The sequence below is a fragment of the Brassica rapa genome, chromosome A05 (genome assembly GCF_000309985.2).
Source record: "Brassica rapa cultivar Chiifu-401-42 chromosome A05, CAAS_Brap_v3.01, whole genome shotgun sequence".
In the NCBI taxonomy this organism is placed as follows: domain Eukaryota; kingdom Viridiplantae; phylum Streptophyta; class Magnoliopsida; order Brassicales; family Brassicaceae; genus Brassica; species Brassica rapa.
Window position 1 is genome coordinate 3,828,269 of NC_024799.2, and position 19,921 is coordinate 3,848,189.

Sequence of the window (19,921 nt, forward strand, 5' to 3'; positions counted from 1 at the left end):
CAAGAATGGTCCTCTGATCCCATTCTTTCAAAGTGTCTGATCAGAGAGAAAGAGTGAGAAGTAAATAATGGCACGTGACTCGGACCATGAAGCCACGTGCGATCTCTTCCCCACACCCATGTGCCCCATGTATAATGACCGGCTCCCTCGGTCCAACTTGTCCATGTTCCCATTTTATTTCCCAATTAAGTAAAAGTTTCAAAAACTAAAATTTCTTTTTTTTTACTAAATAGTTTTAGATAAACAAATACTATGTAACATTATCACGGCTTGATAAAAAAAAGATTGTAGGTTTTGATATAAGAAAAGTTAACTTTAGTCTGAAGTATATATATATATAAAAGGTCATATTTAATACTTAGTTGAGCTTGAAAGAATATGACATTTAGTCTTATTTCTTAAGCCGCACCAGAAATGTTAAAGAATATATATACTGCTAAAACGTAACCATTAATTAAATGAATTTAGAGTTGAATAAAAGCATTATTCATTTTTAACATTAGGTAACAACAAAATGCATCATAAGATTTGTTATGTGATACTAAAACAGTAATAAAGCCAAGTAAAAAGAAGAGAAGACGATACATTTCTTTTAGCCTATTGTTTTCACAATACCAAATTAAGAAATCACACGCTACTATATTATCGACCTAAGGAGTGAAAACATACAAAACCCCAAAGAAAAAAAATTAAGAGCTTAACACGCATGCAAAGGGGATGTGTAAAAAGTACACTATTTTCGTGACTTTTACTCCCTCCTGTATACGTACACAAAACACAAAAGAAGAACAAATAATTTATAATAAAACTCCACAAAAGCATCAAACCCTGCAGGCTAGGTTTCTCAAAGGCGGTGGTGTAAAGCGGAGACCGGAGCGTGCGCAGCTGCTGCAGCTGGAACCGGTGATTTACATTGGTAACACTTAGCAAAGAGACCAAAAGTGTCGACTTGACGAACAAAGTTGGTTACACTAGCCCATCCACCGAACCCGAAACCAACTATTAGAACCCATATCACTACGAAGGCGTTCAACACGTACATCGCCGTCCAGCTAGGTAAGAAGAACGGTGGCTTCTCCGCAGCATTCTACAAGAAAAATCCAAAACGAAATATTAAAACATCAAGAACCAGTGAAGAGAGAGATGATGATGATTAAGTGTATGAGTTTGTGGGTATTGTCGTATAGTTATGGACAAAAATCCAAAGCTTTGTTGACCCATGACAAAGAGAGAGATATGATTTGTCATACTCAGACTCTCACTTTAGATTAATGTTAGGCAGAGAGTCACTATTGTACAGCTTCTTTTTCATGTCTGATTATGACTCTTACCTATTCTCCTATCCTTATTTTCCTCTCAATTTATTCCTTTTCTAACTTTAATTTTCCTACTGTTAATATAATATACACGAGTTTGATAAAAGTAGGAAAAAAACAAAAACAATTCATAGTCAATTACTAATTCTAACCTAACCAGAAAATACGAGTTTGGATTTTAACTTTTTATAAAAAAGTATAATTAAAAAATGAGCTTGAAGGACGCCAGCAAGGAATGTGGGTGATGAATGATGATCATATCTTCCGTAAGATACGGAACACATAACCCCATCTATCTTCAGACAAAGACATTCATGCCCTCCAAAGACAATAATCTATTCACAACCCTACCACAACTACATAGTTGATCGCTATTTAATATTTTGCTCCACCGATCGTTTATTTTATTTTAATAACTACGAGTATAATTGGATATCACATTGTAAAAGCATTTACCTGACGAGCGGAGGCAGATCGGTAAGTGAGCATGTGAGCGAGGGAGGGGATGATATACACGGTGAAGCTAACCAGAAGAGCACCCACAGCTGAATTGATTGGACCGAAGAACGGAAAGATAATAGCTAGGAACCATATCGGTATAACCACAGGCAATCTAGCTAAAGCCCTCAAGCAAATGCTCTTTGTGTCATGCATCCCTATCACTTTCTCCCACACAAAGTAGAGCGGGGTACAAGCAAATCCGAACGTTATAAACTGCATGAACATATTACAATAACTTAGTTAACCTGATCATGATCTAAATTTACTAAATTAGAAAGAAATATATAAAGGTGTGTTATTATATATCATACCTGGTGAATAAGCATGAGGATAACGGCAGCGTCACGCCATCGGTTCTTGGGGAGAAGAGAGAACGCGTTGGAGTGGTCGAGAAGTGCGTCTCCGAAGGCCCAGTAAACGGCGGAAGCTGACGGAATCGTCAGTGTGAAAACGTATAACGTCGCCATCAAGTAAATGTACTTAAACTTTTGTGGTTTCCACATTGCATGCATGATCTCACTGCATAATTAAATTTACCGTTAATATCTATCTATATTGATCTTAAATTATCAGATAAGTAAAGGCATAAAAGGGTGTATTTGACATTTCAGAGAGGCGTACTATTACTAGTAGAAGCGCTTAAGTGGCATTCAATAGTGTAGGGTAGGAATATTAATTATTATAGTTCCATAGAATCTTATTTATTAAAAGTTAGATATTTTTTGTAACATATTATTACTACTTTAAGGATAGAAAAATAATAATGATAATCGTGATGACTGTAATAATAGTTACACCTTATTTGCCGGCAAAAGCTGCAATAGAAGCGGCGAAGAAACGATACAGCACTCAGAATTTAATACTATTTCACCAGTTTTATCATATAGTTTTCCTGCTATTTGAGCTTTTAACTTAAATAATTATTCAACTATACGTCTGACAGGATTTAATGATTTCTTTCTAATAACCTATAAACAATTTGATAGATTAATTTTTTTTGTGAAACATTTGATAGATTAATTAGTAATCATTAAGAAATAAACTTACACAGTAACCGCGTGACCACCAAAGGTATACAAGATATTGGTAGCTCCGGTAAAATAAAGCACTAGCTTCGTTGGACCTGTGTGCTTCACACCTTCCGTCTAAAAAAATCAAAATTAACAGTTAAAAACAAATCTTAAAGAGTGATTAGACTGAGAGAATATTAAGAAAATGCTAATATTGCCTAGTTTTAGAAGAAAAATATATACAATTTTGGGTTTAGATGCACAGAATAATTCAATTCCTTTTCCCTAGCCATAAAGAGAAATGCGAATATTTTTTCCTTTTAATGAATATATATTTTTCCTTTTTATGAAGGCATATACTGTCACTTCATTGCAAAGCATAAAATTATGAAAACGACAATGTAATAATCTATATTATTATATTTTCTAAGAAATCTAAATACATAAATAATAATTATAATTTGTACCTGGCCGTGGATAATAGAGGCGATGGCTAAGTACCAGGCGGTGTAAGTGGTCATACCCAAGCCGAGGAATGACCAGATACGGTAGTTATGGAACGACGGTATAAACACAGTGGTAGCACAGCACGCGCCGAATATATAAGTCCATGTTCTCTTGTCCAAGTGATCGTTTATGTAATAAATGTTACTGCAACCAACCAATCATCATTTTATTATAATCATCCAATACTAATAATTAAAGAGAGAGAGATCATTAAAAGAGAGATTAAAGAGACCTGGCACAAGCAATGAGTTGGATTACAGATCCAAACAAGAGGAAAGTGCAATTAAATGCGAGTCCTATTGCTTTCCAGTATGAACCGAGTAGTCCATCAAGTACTTCGAACCACTGGTAGTATTTTATTAAGTACTAAGATTTAGTCAAAGTTAATAACCGATTAGTGAGTGATTAAGTTTTGTATTATAACCTGAATAACGTGGTTTTTGAAACTTTTGCCTTCTTTCTCTTTACGAGCTCGGTACTCAACGTAGAGAACACTGATGAGATAAGCAGTCCAGCTTCCGAGTAAACCATAGAAGATCTGTAACACTATTCCTGACAACATCCCTAGTTGACTGAACGAGTAAGGCAACGTCAGAAGCACTTGGGCCACCTGAAAAAAAAAATACATATCTCTTGATGGTTCTTGAAAATCAAGATTTTCTTGTTTTTTTTAAAAAAAATTTGAGGGTTCTTGAAGCTTGTACCTGGTTAGATGCGCAGCTGAACCAAGCGTCCCAGACCGAGCCACCGTGCCAGAGAAAGTTGCTTAGTGCAGAACCGCTAGAGGGGTCGTACTCGTCGGTTTTTCCGGTGTGGTTGCCGGTGATCTGTTCTCCTTCGTTGTCATTTCCGCTTGAGACTATCGCCTCTTCTCCATGACTCACTCCCGCCGACATTTTTGCCTTTAGATCTGATGAAGAAATAAAAAATGTCTCAGCACCTTATAGAAAGAAAAATCAAAACCTAAGTGATCACTAAACATAAGAGACGGGAAGAAACAGAGTAGTAGTGAGAGAGATCTAAGACTTGGGAGACGAATATCAGTTAAAGCAGAGTGTAAAATGATTATTCTTTGTTCACGTTTTTCTCTTCTTTAGTGAGAAAGAGGTGACTTACGTTATCTCTTTTAGAGAAGAGAAGAAGAAGGTGAGAAGGAATCAGAAGCAAACAAAGACCAAAACTGATAGGGTCCTTTAGTTCTCACTTGCTCTTTCTTTTAAATAAACAAATATCCACTCTCTCTCTATCTTTCTCTGACTTCAAGAAACAGAGCATGAACCCAGAAGATGGCAGCAGAGGAGAGAGAGAGAGTTATGGAAAGAAGGAGAAAGACTATCTTTGATCAGAGCAAAAAAAGGAATGAAGAAGCTAAAATAACTATAAGATGCTTCGAACTTCACCCTCTCTCCTTTTTATATACTTACCAATATCTTCTCTTTTTATTTCTTTTATACTATTATTTTTATAAAAACATAAATAGATTAAACAGCTGCTGTGAAATCACACTGCCATTAACTTTTTTCTAGGTGCCCGTAGCATCTAACCTTTTTTACGTTTTCGCATTCATAATTAACGTGACCATTGCCATCCAGAATTTCCGGGTTCGACTAATAAAATAAAACCAATTTGATAAAGCCCATATGGGTACAAAATACATAACCGTATATAAGTATACATTTTCATCTAATTAATCATTGGTTGTACTTGAATGACAAAAAAAATTATCAATTAAAAAAATTAAGACATGATGACAAAATTAATAATGCAATACATTAAAGTTTTAAGGATTTATTTGACTAGTAGCATCTTAGATTTAGAGATCTAGTTTTTTCAACATTTTCATCTAACAAATCCTTTTTAGTTTTTACACCATCAATTTTGAAGAAACAAAAACGTAATCATGTGAGATATACCTTACATGCTTAACCAGGAGATTAAAATAACTCGTAAATTTTAATCTAGCTCGACTGATCTTCGAATCTCATATGATCTCAAATTCAGATTTGTAAGGGCATTTCCAACTATAACACTAAATTTGATGTTAAAATTACACCAGAATTAGGATATTAGTGTTACACTTTTTTTATCATCTCCAACCATAACATTAAAAATAATATTATACATTATTTTATTTTTTAGTTTAAATAATTTTTATATTTTTAGTATTTGTGATAGATAAATAATTAGTTTATCACGTTTAGACATTATGTTTACTAAAATTTTGTAATTTTTATGTTTATAAAATTTATTTATATTTATATTTTTGGTTTATCAATATTATATTTTTATGTATTTATTGTATGTAAAATATTATATTAAAATTATAAACTATTAATTATGAAAAACGTATAACAAAATAATACATTTATTTTATGTTGAATGTTTATTTCAAATTTAATATGTATTTTATCTTATCCAACTTATATTATTAATTTTAAGGAGCAACCAAGTTTTTGTAAGACACCTGATCATGGACCAAAGGCTTCATGTATTGAATGACGAGTATGCAAAATGCTCATTACCAAATACAAATACTATTGAGGGGACTAGGTTTTCGAGATTTTTATGATTTCAATATAGTTTTTTTTACAAAACAATTATGGAGACTAATTCATTACCCCAACTTTTTATTGACACGTGTTTTAAAAGAAAGGTACTACAATCACACCTCTTCTTTGGAAGATTGACGAACATACTCACTATCATTTGGATGGCGTAGTATCATAACAGCAAAACTGACACTCATTTCGGATTTACGGAAAATGATTAGTACGGATCGAGATACGAGGGTTTGAAGTGTGTCTTGTATTCCAGACTCAGTGGTTCGACCACCTAGACCTGCCGATCACATTGTTTATAGACTATCCTAACTTCTTGTTCAGTTCTTTATTAGGAATGATATCAAAGATTAGGATATACAACTTTTATGAGAATTCTTTCATCCAGATGATATCTTTTTGATACTTGGGCTAAAACTTTTTTGCTCTGGATGGATATGTTTAGAACCACATAAAATCATGAGTGTATTCAGTTAAAACCGGTTATGATTTACCCCGATCGAGAGAGTTGTTGATTTAATTAATATATAAACTATTTTCTAAATGTTATAAGTTAAAATATCAATATCATTATAAATAGTAAAAAAAAAAGTATTCGTGGACTCGACGAGTATGCACTTATTTATTCGGGTGTGGCAATCTTTGTTTCTAAGTTTTGTAAGTAACTTGCTTCCTCAGCTGTTTAAAAAGTTGAAAACCGCTTGATCCCTCTCAGTTTTCTCATTATCTCTAATTATATAGCCCGATCGATAGTACTGAAATGTTGGTTAGATTATTGTATAAATGTTCCCATTCTTAAGCAACGGTATAATTATTTGTAAACAGCGAAATTTGACTAATAACTTTAGAAAATCAACAACTCTCTCGATCCATGAAATTTTAATCAACTTGCAGATTTTTTAAACAATATAGATAGAGCCTATGTCAATGTGTATATAGAGTGAATTTATGTAAAAGCGGCAATGTTGCAGGTCTTCTTTAATTTGGTGCAGAAACTACAGATTTTACCCAAGGACATGCTTGTTTTTGCTTCTGTTTCACGCAAAATTAATGTAAATTTATACTTTTACTGGTTAATGAAAAACAAGTATTGAGTTGGTTTCCAAGAAACGCAAATTTAAATTGTATTATATTATAGCATTTCCAGTTTCATCTCCATTTTGAAATAAATGTATCTGGATGGTTGTTGTTTTCACCTTTAATAATTAACATTATTACTCTATTTCTGTTAAATTTTGTATTTACAAAATTAAGTTTCTATTACTCCTTCCGTTTTACAATACATGATGTTATCCCTTAGTCCACAAAAATTAAAAGATTTACTTTTTTCTAAAAAGTAGTTTTAAGAATATAATTTAAAAATCATTTAACCAATTACAAAAATGACTACAACATCTAATTGGTTACACAGTTTTCAATAAAATTAAAAATAAGATAAAAATATCAAAACATTATCTATTTTGAAACAACAAAAATCTTGTAAAACATCATCTATTATGAAACGGAGGGAGTATATTTTAATCATTGAACAAAATAACAACAATAGATAGAAAATATGAAAATGATCAAATCTCGTTGAAGAAAATAAAAAAAATGAAAAATGATCAATCGTGATTATAACGCATATATGCATAAATGTATTTTTCTCTACACCGTTATGGACCAAAACTCTTCTTTATTATACACACACACTTTATTCGTATAGGTTCTAAATTTGTGGCATGATGAATGATTTATACTTAAATAAATACTAGTTTTAGCCAGGAAAGATTATGAATCTAAATCTCAACTTTCTATAAACCAAAAAGAACATAAATTATTTGCACCCTCCATTCAGAATTTCAAATAGATATAATCAGGTCTAATCGACCTAGCCTCCGAACCGAAACACTCGAGCTTCGAGACAAGATGAGCCAACCCAAGCCGGAAACGGACCCTCCACGAACTCACACGCTTGAGGCTTTACAAAAGAAACATGCGCACTATGAACACCTGCGCCCCCACACGCCGCCGTTTCATCATTTATAAAGATACTTTCTTTTTATCGGACGATTTTCCATTAAGCCCCTTATCGGCGAGTAGGTCCATTTCCTTTTTTTATTTTATATGTCCAGGTCAAATATTTTTCCTTTTTTTCCATGTTTTCCCCATAGTTTAACTTTTCTTCCTTAGGTACCTTTAATTGACCACTTCTAACAAACTTTAATTTTAACGGAATTAGGATAAAATCATGTTACAAGTTTGTCACGCCCTCGTGATATCATACGTTTTTTCACATGTGTACTATTGTGAATTGGAAATTGTGACAAAAATATTTTTATTAAATTATAAAACAAAACACGACACCGTGCTTTATGTATGTCTATTAGAACACCCCCGTTTAATATCTTATTTTGTTCAACAATTTTTTATCATTAACATAGTTGCTCTAAGTTTCAAAAAGAAAACATAATTGCTCTAGTCATATATTTGCACAGATATCAAATCGATTGGGTCCATTTCTCACGAAGACATATCTCGGGAATCTTTATTTGTGTTTAATTCTGCAAATCCTTAGATTTTGTTAGTGAGGCTCCTTTCTTTAATGTGAATATATTTGATGTTTTAGCACTGTATATACTCGTATCATTGGTCACATGGTAAAGACTACACTCCTAACTAAAGCTCAAATGGTGGAGCCACATTGCCACCAACACTATATAATTATTTCCTTCCAAATTATTACAAGTCAGATCTGCCAAACCCCTTGTTTAGTGTGGCTTTTTGGTCTCAACTAACAGAAACTATGCGAGTTTACGTTATCATATTAACTACACTCTAGTAATTAAGACGAATGGGCCGAGTTGTCGTTAAGTTAGTTTAAGAAAACTTAACTTTGACCATTTACATCTGTTCGATATTTGTCTCTTTCAAGTCATATATTTGCACAGATAGAAACCGGGGACCAATATTAGTATAAGCAGAGCAGCAGACCATGGCTTGAATAATACCAACAGAAAACTAGTTTTCAAAACAACAACTAGTAGTAAACTATTGTATTGTTTAAGCATATAATTGTTGGTTCAAAACTTTGGTACATTATACATTGTTCAAGCTTGAATCAAGAACACGGATGAAGCGAATATATACGAACCAATACAGCTGAAAATACGAAAGAACACGAGAACTATACATTTGTAACGCCACAAAACCCTTACTTGTTCGAGCTTATATTATTTTTATTATTTAAAATACATCTCTAATTCCACTCCATTTTTCAATCTATTAGAGTAAAAATTATCTAATGATACTCTATTTTTCAATCTATAAGACCCTCTCCAATGGCTTACTCTATTTTTTACTCTATAATAGAGTTTGAGTTTGCTCCAATGGTACTCTAAAATAGAGTAAAAAATATAGTGATGAACAAAAAAAAACAAATTACTCTATATTTGGAGTAAATCTATTTTTTACTCTATTATAGAGTGAGAAATAGAGTACCATTGGAGCATTTTTTACTCTAAACTCTATTTTAAAGTAAAAAATAGAGTGAGGTTGGAGATGCTCTAATAAAGTAAAAAATAGGTTTAATCCAAATATAGAATAACTTATTTTTTTTGTTCATCACTCTATTTTCTACTTTAAAATAAAGTACCACTGAAGCAAACTAAATCCTATTATAGAGTTATTCTATTTTAGAATAGAAACTAGAGTAAACTATTGGAGATAGTCTTATATTGGTAATTCGTAGTAGATATATACATATACTTTATATATATATATATATATATAAATACTGCACGGAGTACTATGTTTTCATAGTAGAGTATAGCAATTTTTTTGTATGAAGAATTTTTTTGTAAGAAAATATAATACTTCAAAAAGTAGTAAGGTGTAATGAAGATTAGAAATAGAACCAGGTCCGCAGAATCAAGTGGTAAAATGAGTTCCAGATGGAACTACTGTTATCTTGGTTCGATTTGCACTAAAAAAAATTATTTATAATGTTTGAGTTTCCGGTAAAGAAGTGAAATCGCTTATCTTTTTACCAAAAAAAAAGAATAGAAATGGAAGAGTGGGAGAAATAATCATGAGAACAGAAGAAGGATACCAAGAGCTGAGGTTGGTCCTTCCAACGGGATCAACTTTCGGACCTTGTTCCCTCTTGCACCATTCTCTTCGCCCCCACCTTATTTTTGCGGCCTTTCCTATTTCTTTGATTTATTTTCTTTTATTAAAATATTACTATTCTTACCATAAAGTTCTTTATTTTCTTCTCGTGCTTAATAACATTTTTCTCTTCATTTCAAGTGATTTATTAGCATATCCCACTACTAAATAGCCTATATTGTGTATTAGTAAGTGAAGCCAAAATGTGACATAACTGTATCTAGAGTATTTTCTCTTGATGATTTTGTTACATCGGAATGAAGATTACTTGTGAGATAACCATTATTTCAAAATAGCATCCCAGTTATCTGAGAGAAAATTATGTCTAACAAAAAAATTATTTGCAAAACCTGAATGCACAAACCCTGATCTGGTGTGTATACGTACTGATTTTGGCACATATTTTCAAGAAAAACAAGCCATAGTAACTTTTTGTACATGTCGCCACATCGTTTGAAAGTAGTATTCGATTGTCACACGAATCCTTACTGGATTCCACTACAGCATTGATTGCCAAAGGTTTTTGAAGACTGGTACTTACTACAAGACTAATAATCATTTAATTCAGCTATTTTAGTTAAAGAAGTCAAGATTTTTGTTTTTTTCTAAAACACAAAGAGTGTAAGAAACGTGGACAATATAAGAACATTTTTCACAAAATTTCCTTCAAAATGAGAAAATGAGAAATTCAGACTAGTACTTTACCATTCGAAAATAAAGTAGTTTGTCGGCAAGGAAGAGTGCAGAAAAATGATTTTAGTTTGGAAAATTGTTTTTGTGTGCATGTGATTTATCTGAAACGACACCAAGAAACAAACATCTTATCATTTTCTCGTGCTTTACTTTACGGATTGTTGAATTGGCTTTTGAGTGGTTTTAATGAAGGGTTTTTGCATTCTATGGCTACGTTAACAAATGAGCCTTTAATGAATATATTTTGTTTGAGCGATTTGAAGAAGTCAACAAAAGCTTTGAATCTATTGTAGATTCTCAATCGATCACCTGTACTGTGGGTAATGGCCTAATGGGACTGCAACATGACACAATTAAACTTACAATGGTTTTCCGAATTTTCAAGGATTTTACTTTACTATTCTTTAAGCGATTATTAACCTCTAATTTATATAAACAATGAATTCATGAGACATGCAGCATGATTTAAATGTTATTAAGGTGCCAATTGTACTTTTCCTTCGTTATATGCCGTGACTTAAAACCTTATAATCAAACCTTTGAAATATCTAAATTTCAGCTTACTCTTTATTTAAATCATGATACAGAATGAGTGATTAAAAGATTTTAGAAATATGAAAAGAAGGAAGAGACGTGTAAGGCTACGAAGATATCAAGAACGATATCATGTTCAAGGTGCTGTCGATTTTGCAAGATTTGGTTGATGAACTAATGATGATATTAGATCTTTGAGATCGGACGACATGAAACATTTATCTTAATTGAATCAACTTTGTTTAGGAATTAGGATATTGTTTTTTACTAGAGCTCATAAGAATGTGATGTCCTCCTAATAATTAATCTGAGTACATGTATAATATATATATAGTGTTTTATACATAATGATCTAATAAAATAATAATTACTCGACTTTGGTTAAAAGAATAAGTTTTATATCATTTTCATTATTGACATATATATATATATAGCTAAAAATTACTTGATACAAAATAACGAATTAGATAAAATAAATTAACTATGTGTTGACAAAACGCCAAAAACCCAAACTAGCAGAAGAAAAAAGTCTGGACTTTCATCAGAAAATAATCAGTGAAAAGCAGTATGCTTGATCTCAGTAATACACGTTATTTATTATTTTATGTTTAAGACTTAAGAGCAATCTCCCTTGATTTAAAATTAGACATTTGATACTCTAAAGAAAACAATCATTCTCAGATTAATTTCTGTTTATAGTTTTATTAAATAATCTTCGTATACTAGTAAGTTAAAAACAATCCACAAATAAGCTAAAGACAAAACCTCGTAAACTGATAGAAAACTAGTGGAATAATAAAGTGATTCGCTAAATCCCTAGAAGATTTTTCTACGTGTACTTTCAGCAAATTAACAAACTATATCAGGTGCGAAAATGACAGCAGCATGACGTGGTCAATCTACATACATACGGAATGATTCATTGTGAAATATGCTGACAGAACTACTTAAGAATCGAGATTAAGAAAAATAAAAGTAGTTTCCCGTTATTCGGCCTTAACTTCGGAGAGTAATTTGCAAATGAATCCAATCAATATACTTTTAAGGGAAATTGTACCATATATACAACAAAAAAAACATAAATACACTAACTAACTAAAACTCTCAACTTTTTCTTATTTTCTCTTCCTATTTCTCTCTGCTTTCCTTCTTAAAATCTAATTTTTATTTATTTTTGGTAATTTGACAAATAAACCCTTTTTAATATCAAAGAACATGCGTTTAATAGTTAAAAAAAAAACAGAACCTGCGTTTAACTACTAGTAGAAAACTCCACATCATTATTTAGAATACTAAGCTGTCCTGCCATATTCTTTTAGCTTTTCAGATGTAAATAGCTCTATAAGCGTGTCCCAGATATATTTTAGTATTTCCACGTACCAAATTTGCTTATAAAGTTCGATAAAGATGACCATTTTTTTCAAGATGATAGATCTAGTCAACAAAATGGCTCAAAATGAGGTGAAATTTCTGATGATATTGTCTGATATGTTATTAAAATGGATGATGACTCAGAAACATGTTTAGTTCAAAAGGGCTCCATGTTGCACTACATTAACATGAAACTAATGCGGTAAACTAAAATCATGAGTCGGCATAATAATACATTTAGACCAAGCATGAAGCACTTGTGATAATTGTACCTTACAACTTTAAGAATCTCGTTTTGACCTCATCCTACCCTTTTAGTTACGCGTTAGTAAGGAAAACATAGAATAAGTGTAACATAGCACATATTTTATTATTTATAGCAGCAGTAAACATTCATATATAACATTAATCATTTTGTCAACAATCAATAATCATTTCTATGCACACATGATTGTGACAAAAAGTACAAATGATTGGATATCATTTATAAAGTTATGTTAATTTTCTTACTAACCTAAAATATAACTCTTAAAAGAGTTTAAAAATTTATGCTAATTAACTCAAATGTGCATAAAATAATCAAAAAGCTTTCGTCTAATCTTTTTATAATAATTTAAAGCTAAATTTAAATTTTCATTAAAAACCAAAAAGCGTTAGTCTGGTTTAGAGAATAATATGTATAACTAATTGAAAACATATGTAATTCATTCTTTAAATGATATATGATGTGTCGGTTAATGATAGAGGCCTATAAGGCTATAAACTAACATGAGTTTGGCTTTCATTGAAAATTGCTATATATATGGAACGGTGAAAATTATGTATCGACACGATCGTGTAGATGGAATAATAATAATCATGTAGAAAATGATATGTTAGTTAGTTTAGTTCCATTTTTGCAACGATATCGGTTTTCAAAAACACTAAAACAAAAAGAGTATGCGGTTCTAACTTTTTTTTTTTGATTAAAAGTATGCGGTTCTAACTTCTACTTGAAACATTGCAAACAGAACATTTTTGTTTGGACAATTCGTTTTCATCCTTTTATTCTACCGATGTTCTGATCTTTCACCATTTTACCATGTAAAAATGAAAAACTTTTGTGTAAGCTTCTAGAATTGTTATCTTTTTGGAAGTCCGTAATAATTACTGACTGAACAAAAGGAAACATTCGCAAGCTTCCGTGTTGGATATATAAGAACAAGTGATCATTGAAGTATTACGTAAAAGAAGTGGTTCTATTATTTTTTTGGGACAAAGAGTGGATCTTAATAACAATTCTGGTCTTCGTAAGTTTAAAATCTTTGAGTTTTTCCCTTTTGGGTTGCCTAGTTTTGACTTTTGAGTATGTTGTTGCCCCTGCCAATACCAACAAGTACATAACATTTTCTGAATTAATAAATTTGGTATCTTTATATGCCTTTTCTCAGAAAAAACTTGGTATCTTTATCGTACCCATGATTATACGCTCCTTGCTGATAAACAAAACCAAAGGCAATGATATGAACAATGATTCAGCAAAAGAAAAATGGAACTGCAGAAATTAATGCCCACTGATCAGACTAATATTAAGACACAAAGCTGCATATGAATACATAATTTTGGATTATTAATGTCAGATTCCTAACCTTCCGGATACAACACCACATGAGATATGTCTTGATTCACTTCGTCGTTCGTCTTAGACTATCTAGGATGGTTTTAACAATTCAACATTTTTTTTTTGTTTTTTTTTTTAACATTCCACATCATTTTGTCTCTTTTCCACCTAATTATTCAACATCCATTTCATATTTAATCTCTACAATAGTTTGTTTGATAAAATTCAACATTTTTCTCCACCACTTTAATTTATATTTTTAATATTTACTATAGTAACTACATATTAATAATATTTTTGATTGTAACTACAATATAAATTATCTAATTAGTTATTATTTTCAAAATTCATTTCTCACAAAGACAAATTTATTTTTTGCTTCCAAATTAAATGAAACAAATATCTATTTATAAAGTTTTAAAAAGGATGAAACATTATTTTTGAAATTTATTCATCACAAAGAGAAATTGTTTTTTATATATATCCAAATTAAATAAAACAAATTTCTATTTATAGATCTTTAAAATGACAAAATTTGATATAGAAGTAAAAAATAATATTTTACTATCATATGATTGATTCTAAATAATTGGGGTGAAAAAAAGAGAGTTGTCTAACCAATTAGAAAACAACACGTTCATAACTTTTTTAAAAAAATCATTTTTCTTTGATCCAACCAATTAGTGACATATGTCATTTTTTTCTCTTCTGTGTTTCAACTAGTTGAATTTCTTCAACAAGGTTGAATCCACCTGTATTACTCTCTTTATTCAACATCCTTATTGTAGGGTTCAAACTGTTGAAAGACAAATTTAACACCTCTATTATTCATAGTCTTATATTTCATCACATGTAGGCGAACAAAATAAGTAAGTCAAAAATCTTTTTTAATCTCCACTACCCCACGTAGATAATTTTTATGGTCACACAATATTTCTGTTTTCCACTAAAGGATATAACAAAAATTGTTATATATATATATGGGTAGTAGTAGTAAATTACTAAATGTTTTAGTTGTAAAAATTATTCAGTCGGTTTTATCAATACCAGCGATTTTACTATTTATTTTTTTGCTTAAAAAAGATGAATGGTAAAATCGCTGGTATTTATAGAACGACCGAGTAATTTTTACAAAAAAGCATATAATAAAAACAATGAATAGTAAAATCACTGATATTGATAAGATCGATTGAGTGGTAAAGGTACTACCAAATGCCAGTTGTGGCTTGCAACCAGGGTTCGACATGCTTGAGAAAAATAATTGATACCCAAAGACTATTGTCGGTTGGCTTCCTAAGGAAACATAGCCCCCACGCAATATGGTTTGGCCTTTTACACCAAAAAATATGGTTTGGCCAGGGAAGTAAAATAATTGATTTTTAATTCTTATGTGAACTAGTATAAAATAACATTGATTTTCCCATATTTTAAAAATAAATTAAACAATATTTATTTTTGTTTTCACTTGTTTAGTTTAAGGAATACACCCGCGTTACTATCAGCTGGGTTAAGGCTTAGGTAATACAGTATATAAATGCGAATATGATTTCGAGATTTATGTGTACTATGTATTTATGAACCAATAGGTGCTTAGTTTATTATTGTGCCTTCATGTTATATGAACTTCACTGCATGATTTTTATCCGGCCTGAGTTTTTGGAAGCTGGAAATGATTTTCAACAAAAAAATTGATAAACAATTCTTTTTTTTTTTTTGCAAATATGAAGATCAACGTATAACTTGGTTTTTTGCAAATTATAATAGAATGTTAGAATCTAACCGTCGTTATGAAATGATTGGGTTTTTTTTCCACAAGCTGAAGTAACCCTCTCCCATGAAGTCCACGACACTTTTCCATAAAAAGGAGATTGTTCTTCGTAAATTGTTATCTGGTGTTACTGCCGGACGCATTCGGTTTCATGGAAAGAAATGGCTGTGTCAGACTGTAGATATGATAAATAGAAAGAACGCACGCATATGTAACCATCCACGTTATAACTTTTGATTTAATGGATTTTACAAAACAGTATGGTCTTGGTGGATGACTACATAATTAACGGCATGGTTGGTGTTTATACAATAAGCCATGTAAGCATATAAAAGAACAGAGTTTATATTAATTGATATTGTATGCCTAAGAAGTATGCCTAATAATTTTTAAAAGCACCAGCCATTTACTTCTATAGTAGTGCCATTCATTGATATTCCAAAATTTAGCTATATAGTATAATTATTATTTATAAAACAAACCCTGCTTTAAGGTCATAAACAGAATTAAAACAGCTATACGAAGATAACAAAACAAAAACTAAAAAGAGTACACACCTGCTTTCTTGTGTAAAATTTCAACGTGTTTTTGAGAAAAAATGAATTTCAATGGCTCAGAAAGACCCTTTGAATTACTAGTTGGATTCATGTGAGCATCAGGCCACCACCTTTCGTTTTCTAATAAATTCCTATCCAACTCACAAAAAATCATATAATTACACACGTTAGAATTTTAAACAAAAGCTATTTCTTAATGTTTTTCCTAATATTATTTTATATGATAAGGTCTAATGTTTTATTTATGGGTGTATCCAGAGAAAAGGAAATAAACCTAACCACGAGCTGGGCTTAATTTTGCAAAGTTACGAGAATTAAACAACGATTTGGAAAAGATATTCCTTTGGTTAGTTAAATATCCATTGCAGAGGGGCGTAAAAGAAAGACCATTAAAACAAAAGTGGTGTTGTGTGTAATGTTAATTGTGTAGGATCAAGATAATAATTAACAACAAAATAATATTAAGAAGTTGAAATAAACATCATTATGAAGAAAAAAAATTGAAATGAAGAAAAGTGTTTCTCATCGAGAATAAATGTGCTCTTTCGTCTTTTAGTAGTAGGTAAGTGGGGACTAAATATTTATAATCCACATATGTTCAAAGTTTTAGTACTAATAATTTTAGTCGTTTCTCATGATTTTTTTGGGAGTCTTTGCGACAAGGATTAAGATAAATTTAGTAAAAAAGATAATCACGAGGAATAAAATCAAAATTAACTACTCTAAATGATTGTTAGTAACATATAGTGGCATTGTGTGTGATGTTAATTGTGTAGGGTCAGATGATATTGACACTAAACAAGAACTACACTACATCTCTACCTTTTCTTGGAAGATTTGTTCGAATTTTTCCATTATCCGATATACAAAAAAATAGTGACGTTCTGGTGATAAAATATGAAAATTTCCCCTGGAAGCAATTTCTATTGGAAACTTGTTTACTCAAATGTGATTAGTTAAATTGGTAGTAATTACACTAATTAGATTTACTAAAAACGTGTTGAGTGGATTATTCTATAGAATATGTTTTCATTTTTAAGAATGAGTTGAGTGGAACATTTTTGGATTACCTCCGTATTAGAAAAAGTTAGGCCTTGGTATTCAAAGATATTTCATATTAGGCCTTTCATATTATAAGTTTCTACTTGTATAATTTAATGATGATAAATTTCATAATTTTATTTAGTTTGCATAAATGCAATGAATCAATATATTTTTGTATAAAAATTACATTTTAGAAAAAAATACATTTTTGTATATATTCACGAGTTACACTCTACATTATATCTTCCATTAAAATTATTAAAATTTCTAGAATTTATACCTTATCTTCTCTTTGGAATCTATATATTTGACATTATCTCAAATTGACCCCACTAAACCCACAAGTAACCTTTGAGGGCCCATTCGACTATAACACAGCAAATGATTTGACATCAGAAATTACCTAATCACCATCATATTTCCATATCATCTTGGTTGAATGTCAAAGGGTGATAATGTCATTGTAATGGTTGTTTTCGGACTTCGTGGACAGACTTTAACGACTTGAGAAGAACTGAAACCAAACATTCAGGGAAAGGATGAACGACAGAAGACGAAGGAAGAGTCAAAATCACAGCACATGGCTATCGCGTGGTATTTATTGAGAGCTCATTAATATTTTATTATCATGCACATTCATTTCGGTTTTGGATTAAGTTAACCACAATGTATTGATTTCATTCTGAATATTCATTATAAAGTTTAGAATTACAAAAGAACGTCGCGTAGTATTTTTATGGAGAGCTAACAAATATTTTCATATCATGTACATTCATTCCGGTTTTGGTTAAGTTAAGCACAATGTGTTGATATCATTCTGAATATTGATTAGAAAGTTCAGAATTACACAAGACAATTAACGATTGAGATTTTTTTACTGAACAAGTGTGATGTTGTTACTTGTTATGAAGACATTTTCATATTGTTTAAGTGTCCATTCGACTATAACACAGCAAATGATTTGACATCAGAAATTACCTAATCACCATCATATTTCCATATCATCTTGGTTGAATGTCAAAGGGTGATAATGTCATTGTAATGGTTGTTTTCGGACTTCGTGGACAGACTTTAACGACTTGAGAAGAACTGAAACCAAACATTCAGGGAAAGGATGAACGACAGAAGACGAAGGAAGAGTCAAAATCACAGCACATGGCTATCGCGTGGTATTTATTGAAAGCTCATTAATATTTTATTATCATGCACATTCATTTCGGTTTTGGATTAAGTTAACCACAATGTATTGATTTCATTCTGAATATTCATTATAAAGTTTAGAATTACAAAAGAACGTCGCGTAGTATTTTTATGGAGAGCTAACAAATATTTTCATATCATGTACATTCATTCCGGTTTTGGTTAAGTTAAGCACAATGTGTTGATATCATTCTGAATATTGATTAGAAAGTTCAGAATTACACAAGACAATTAACGATTGAGATTTTTTTACTGAACAAGTGTGATGTTGTTACTTGTTATGAAGACATTTTCATATTGTTTAAGTGTCAAAAACTTGAAAAAGTGAAATATTGCTAAACTAAAAGTATTTTGTAGATATGAGAAAAATAAATAGAGGCGCTAATCTACTTTCTTGGTTGATTTTGTCTTTCCGCTCCGATTAGATTCTGTTTAGTATTGCACGAGTGGATTGGACAGGAGGTGGCAGACAATGAATGGAAAAGATAAGAGCCTGCGCTTCCGGCTTAAATAGTCTTTTGATTTTTTTCTACTTGCTACTTTATTTGCTAATTTTTAATTTGTCATGTATTTTTATTATTTAAAATTTGTCAGAAGAGTTTTGTTCTTTATTTTTTCTTTTCAGCAAAGGACTTTTAAACTATTACTAGATTACGATCCGCACAACTGCACAAATATTTATTTTCAGATTTAATCATATATTTAAATGTTAATATAACTATTTCAGATATAATAATTTAATTTTATAGTTTATATGTTGTAGTTAATCAATTGTTTAAAACTGTCTTATGCATTTGTTTCTTCTTATTATATATTTGTATTATTGTATTTGCATTTAGTTATTAAAAAACTTAATATATGAATGAAACAACATATTTAAAAATTATTACTTAATTTAGGCTAAATTCTGACCTGATTTTCAAAGCTAGATTTTCTTTTATCAATATTTTTACTTTTATTCATTTTAGATAATATATTATTGTATATAAAAAATCTTAACTTTATACATGTATTATATTGTTTGCTAATGTTAAATTGTTCTGTAATCGTATTATATTTTTAACATGAATATTTTATATTTATGAAAAGAAACATTTATGAATTTAATATAAA

The 19,921-nt window shown here is 30.7% G+C and overlaps 1 protein-coding gene across 1 annotated transcript; it reads right to left on the reverse strand.

The window, feature by feature from the left end:
- Nucleotides 1-515: 515 nt before the first annotated feature.
- On the reverse strand, nt 516-4,728 carry AUX1 (auxin transporter protein 1). Its single transcript, XM_009145175.3, has 9 exons — nt 4,451-4,728; nt 4,039-4,244; nt 3,759-3,944; nt 3,567-3,679; nt 3,295-3,478; nt 2,865-2,962; nt 2,129-2,336; nt 1,773-2,030; nt 516-1,087 (listed from the first exon to the last, which is right to left on the reverse strand). Exons 2-9 carry the CDS (start codon nt 4,228-4,230, stop codon nt 845-847), a joined length of 1,482 nt encoding a protein of 493 aa, XP_009143423.1. The 5' UTR covers nt 4,231-4,244; nt 4,451-4,728; the 3' UTR covers nt 516-844.
- Between the last annotated feature and the right edge of the window lie 15,193 nt (nt 4,729-19,921).

Bases quoted from the DNA above. Each gene is read 5' to 3' on its own strand.
- AUX1 (XM_009145175.3), bottom strand. From the start codon at position 4,230: ATGTCGGCGGGAGTGAGTCATGGAGAAGAGGCGATAGTCTCAAGCGGA. The intron at 3,680-3,758 runs GTTATAATACAA...AAATACTACCAG, and splicing joins TCAAAAACCACGTTATTCAG to TGGTTCGAAGTACTTGATGG. The intron at 3,479-3,566 runs GTCTCTTTAATC...GGTTGGTTGCAG, and splicing joins CAACTCATTGCTTGTGCCAG to TAACATTTATTACATAAACG.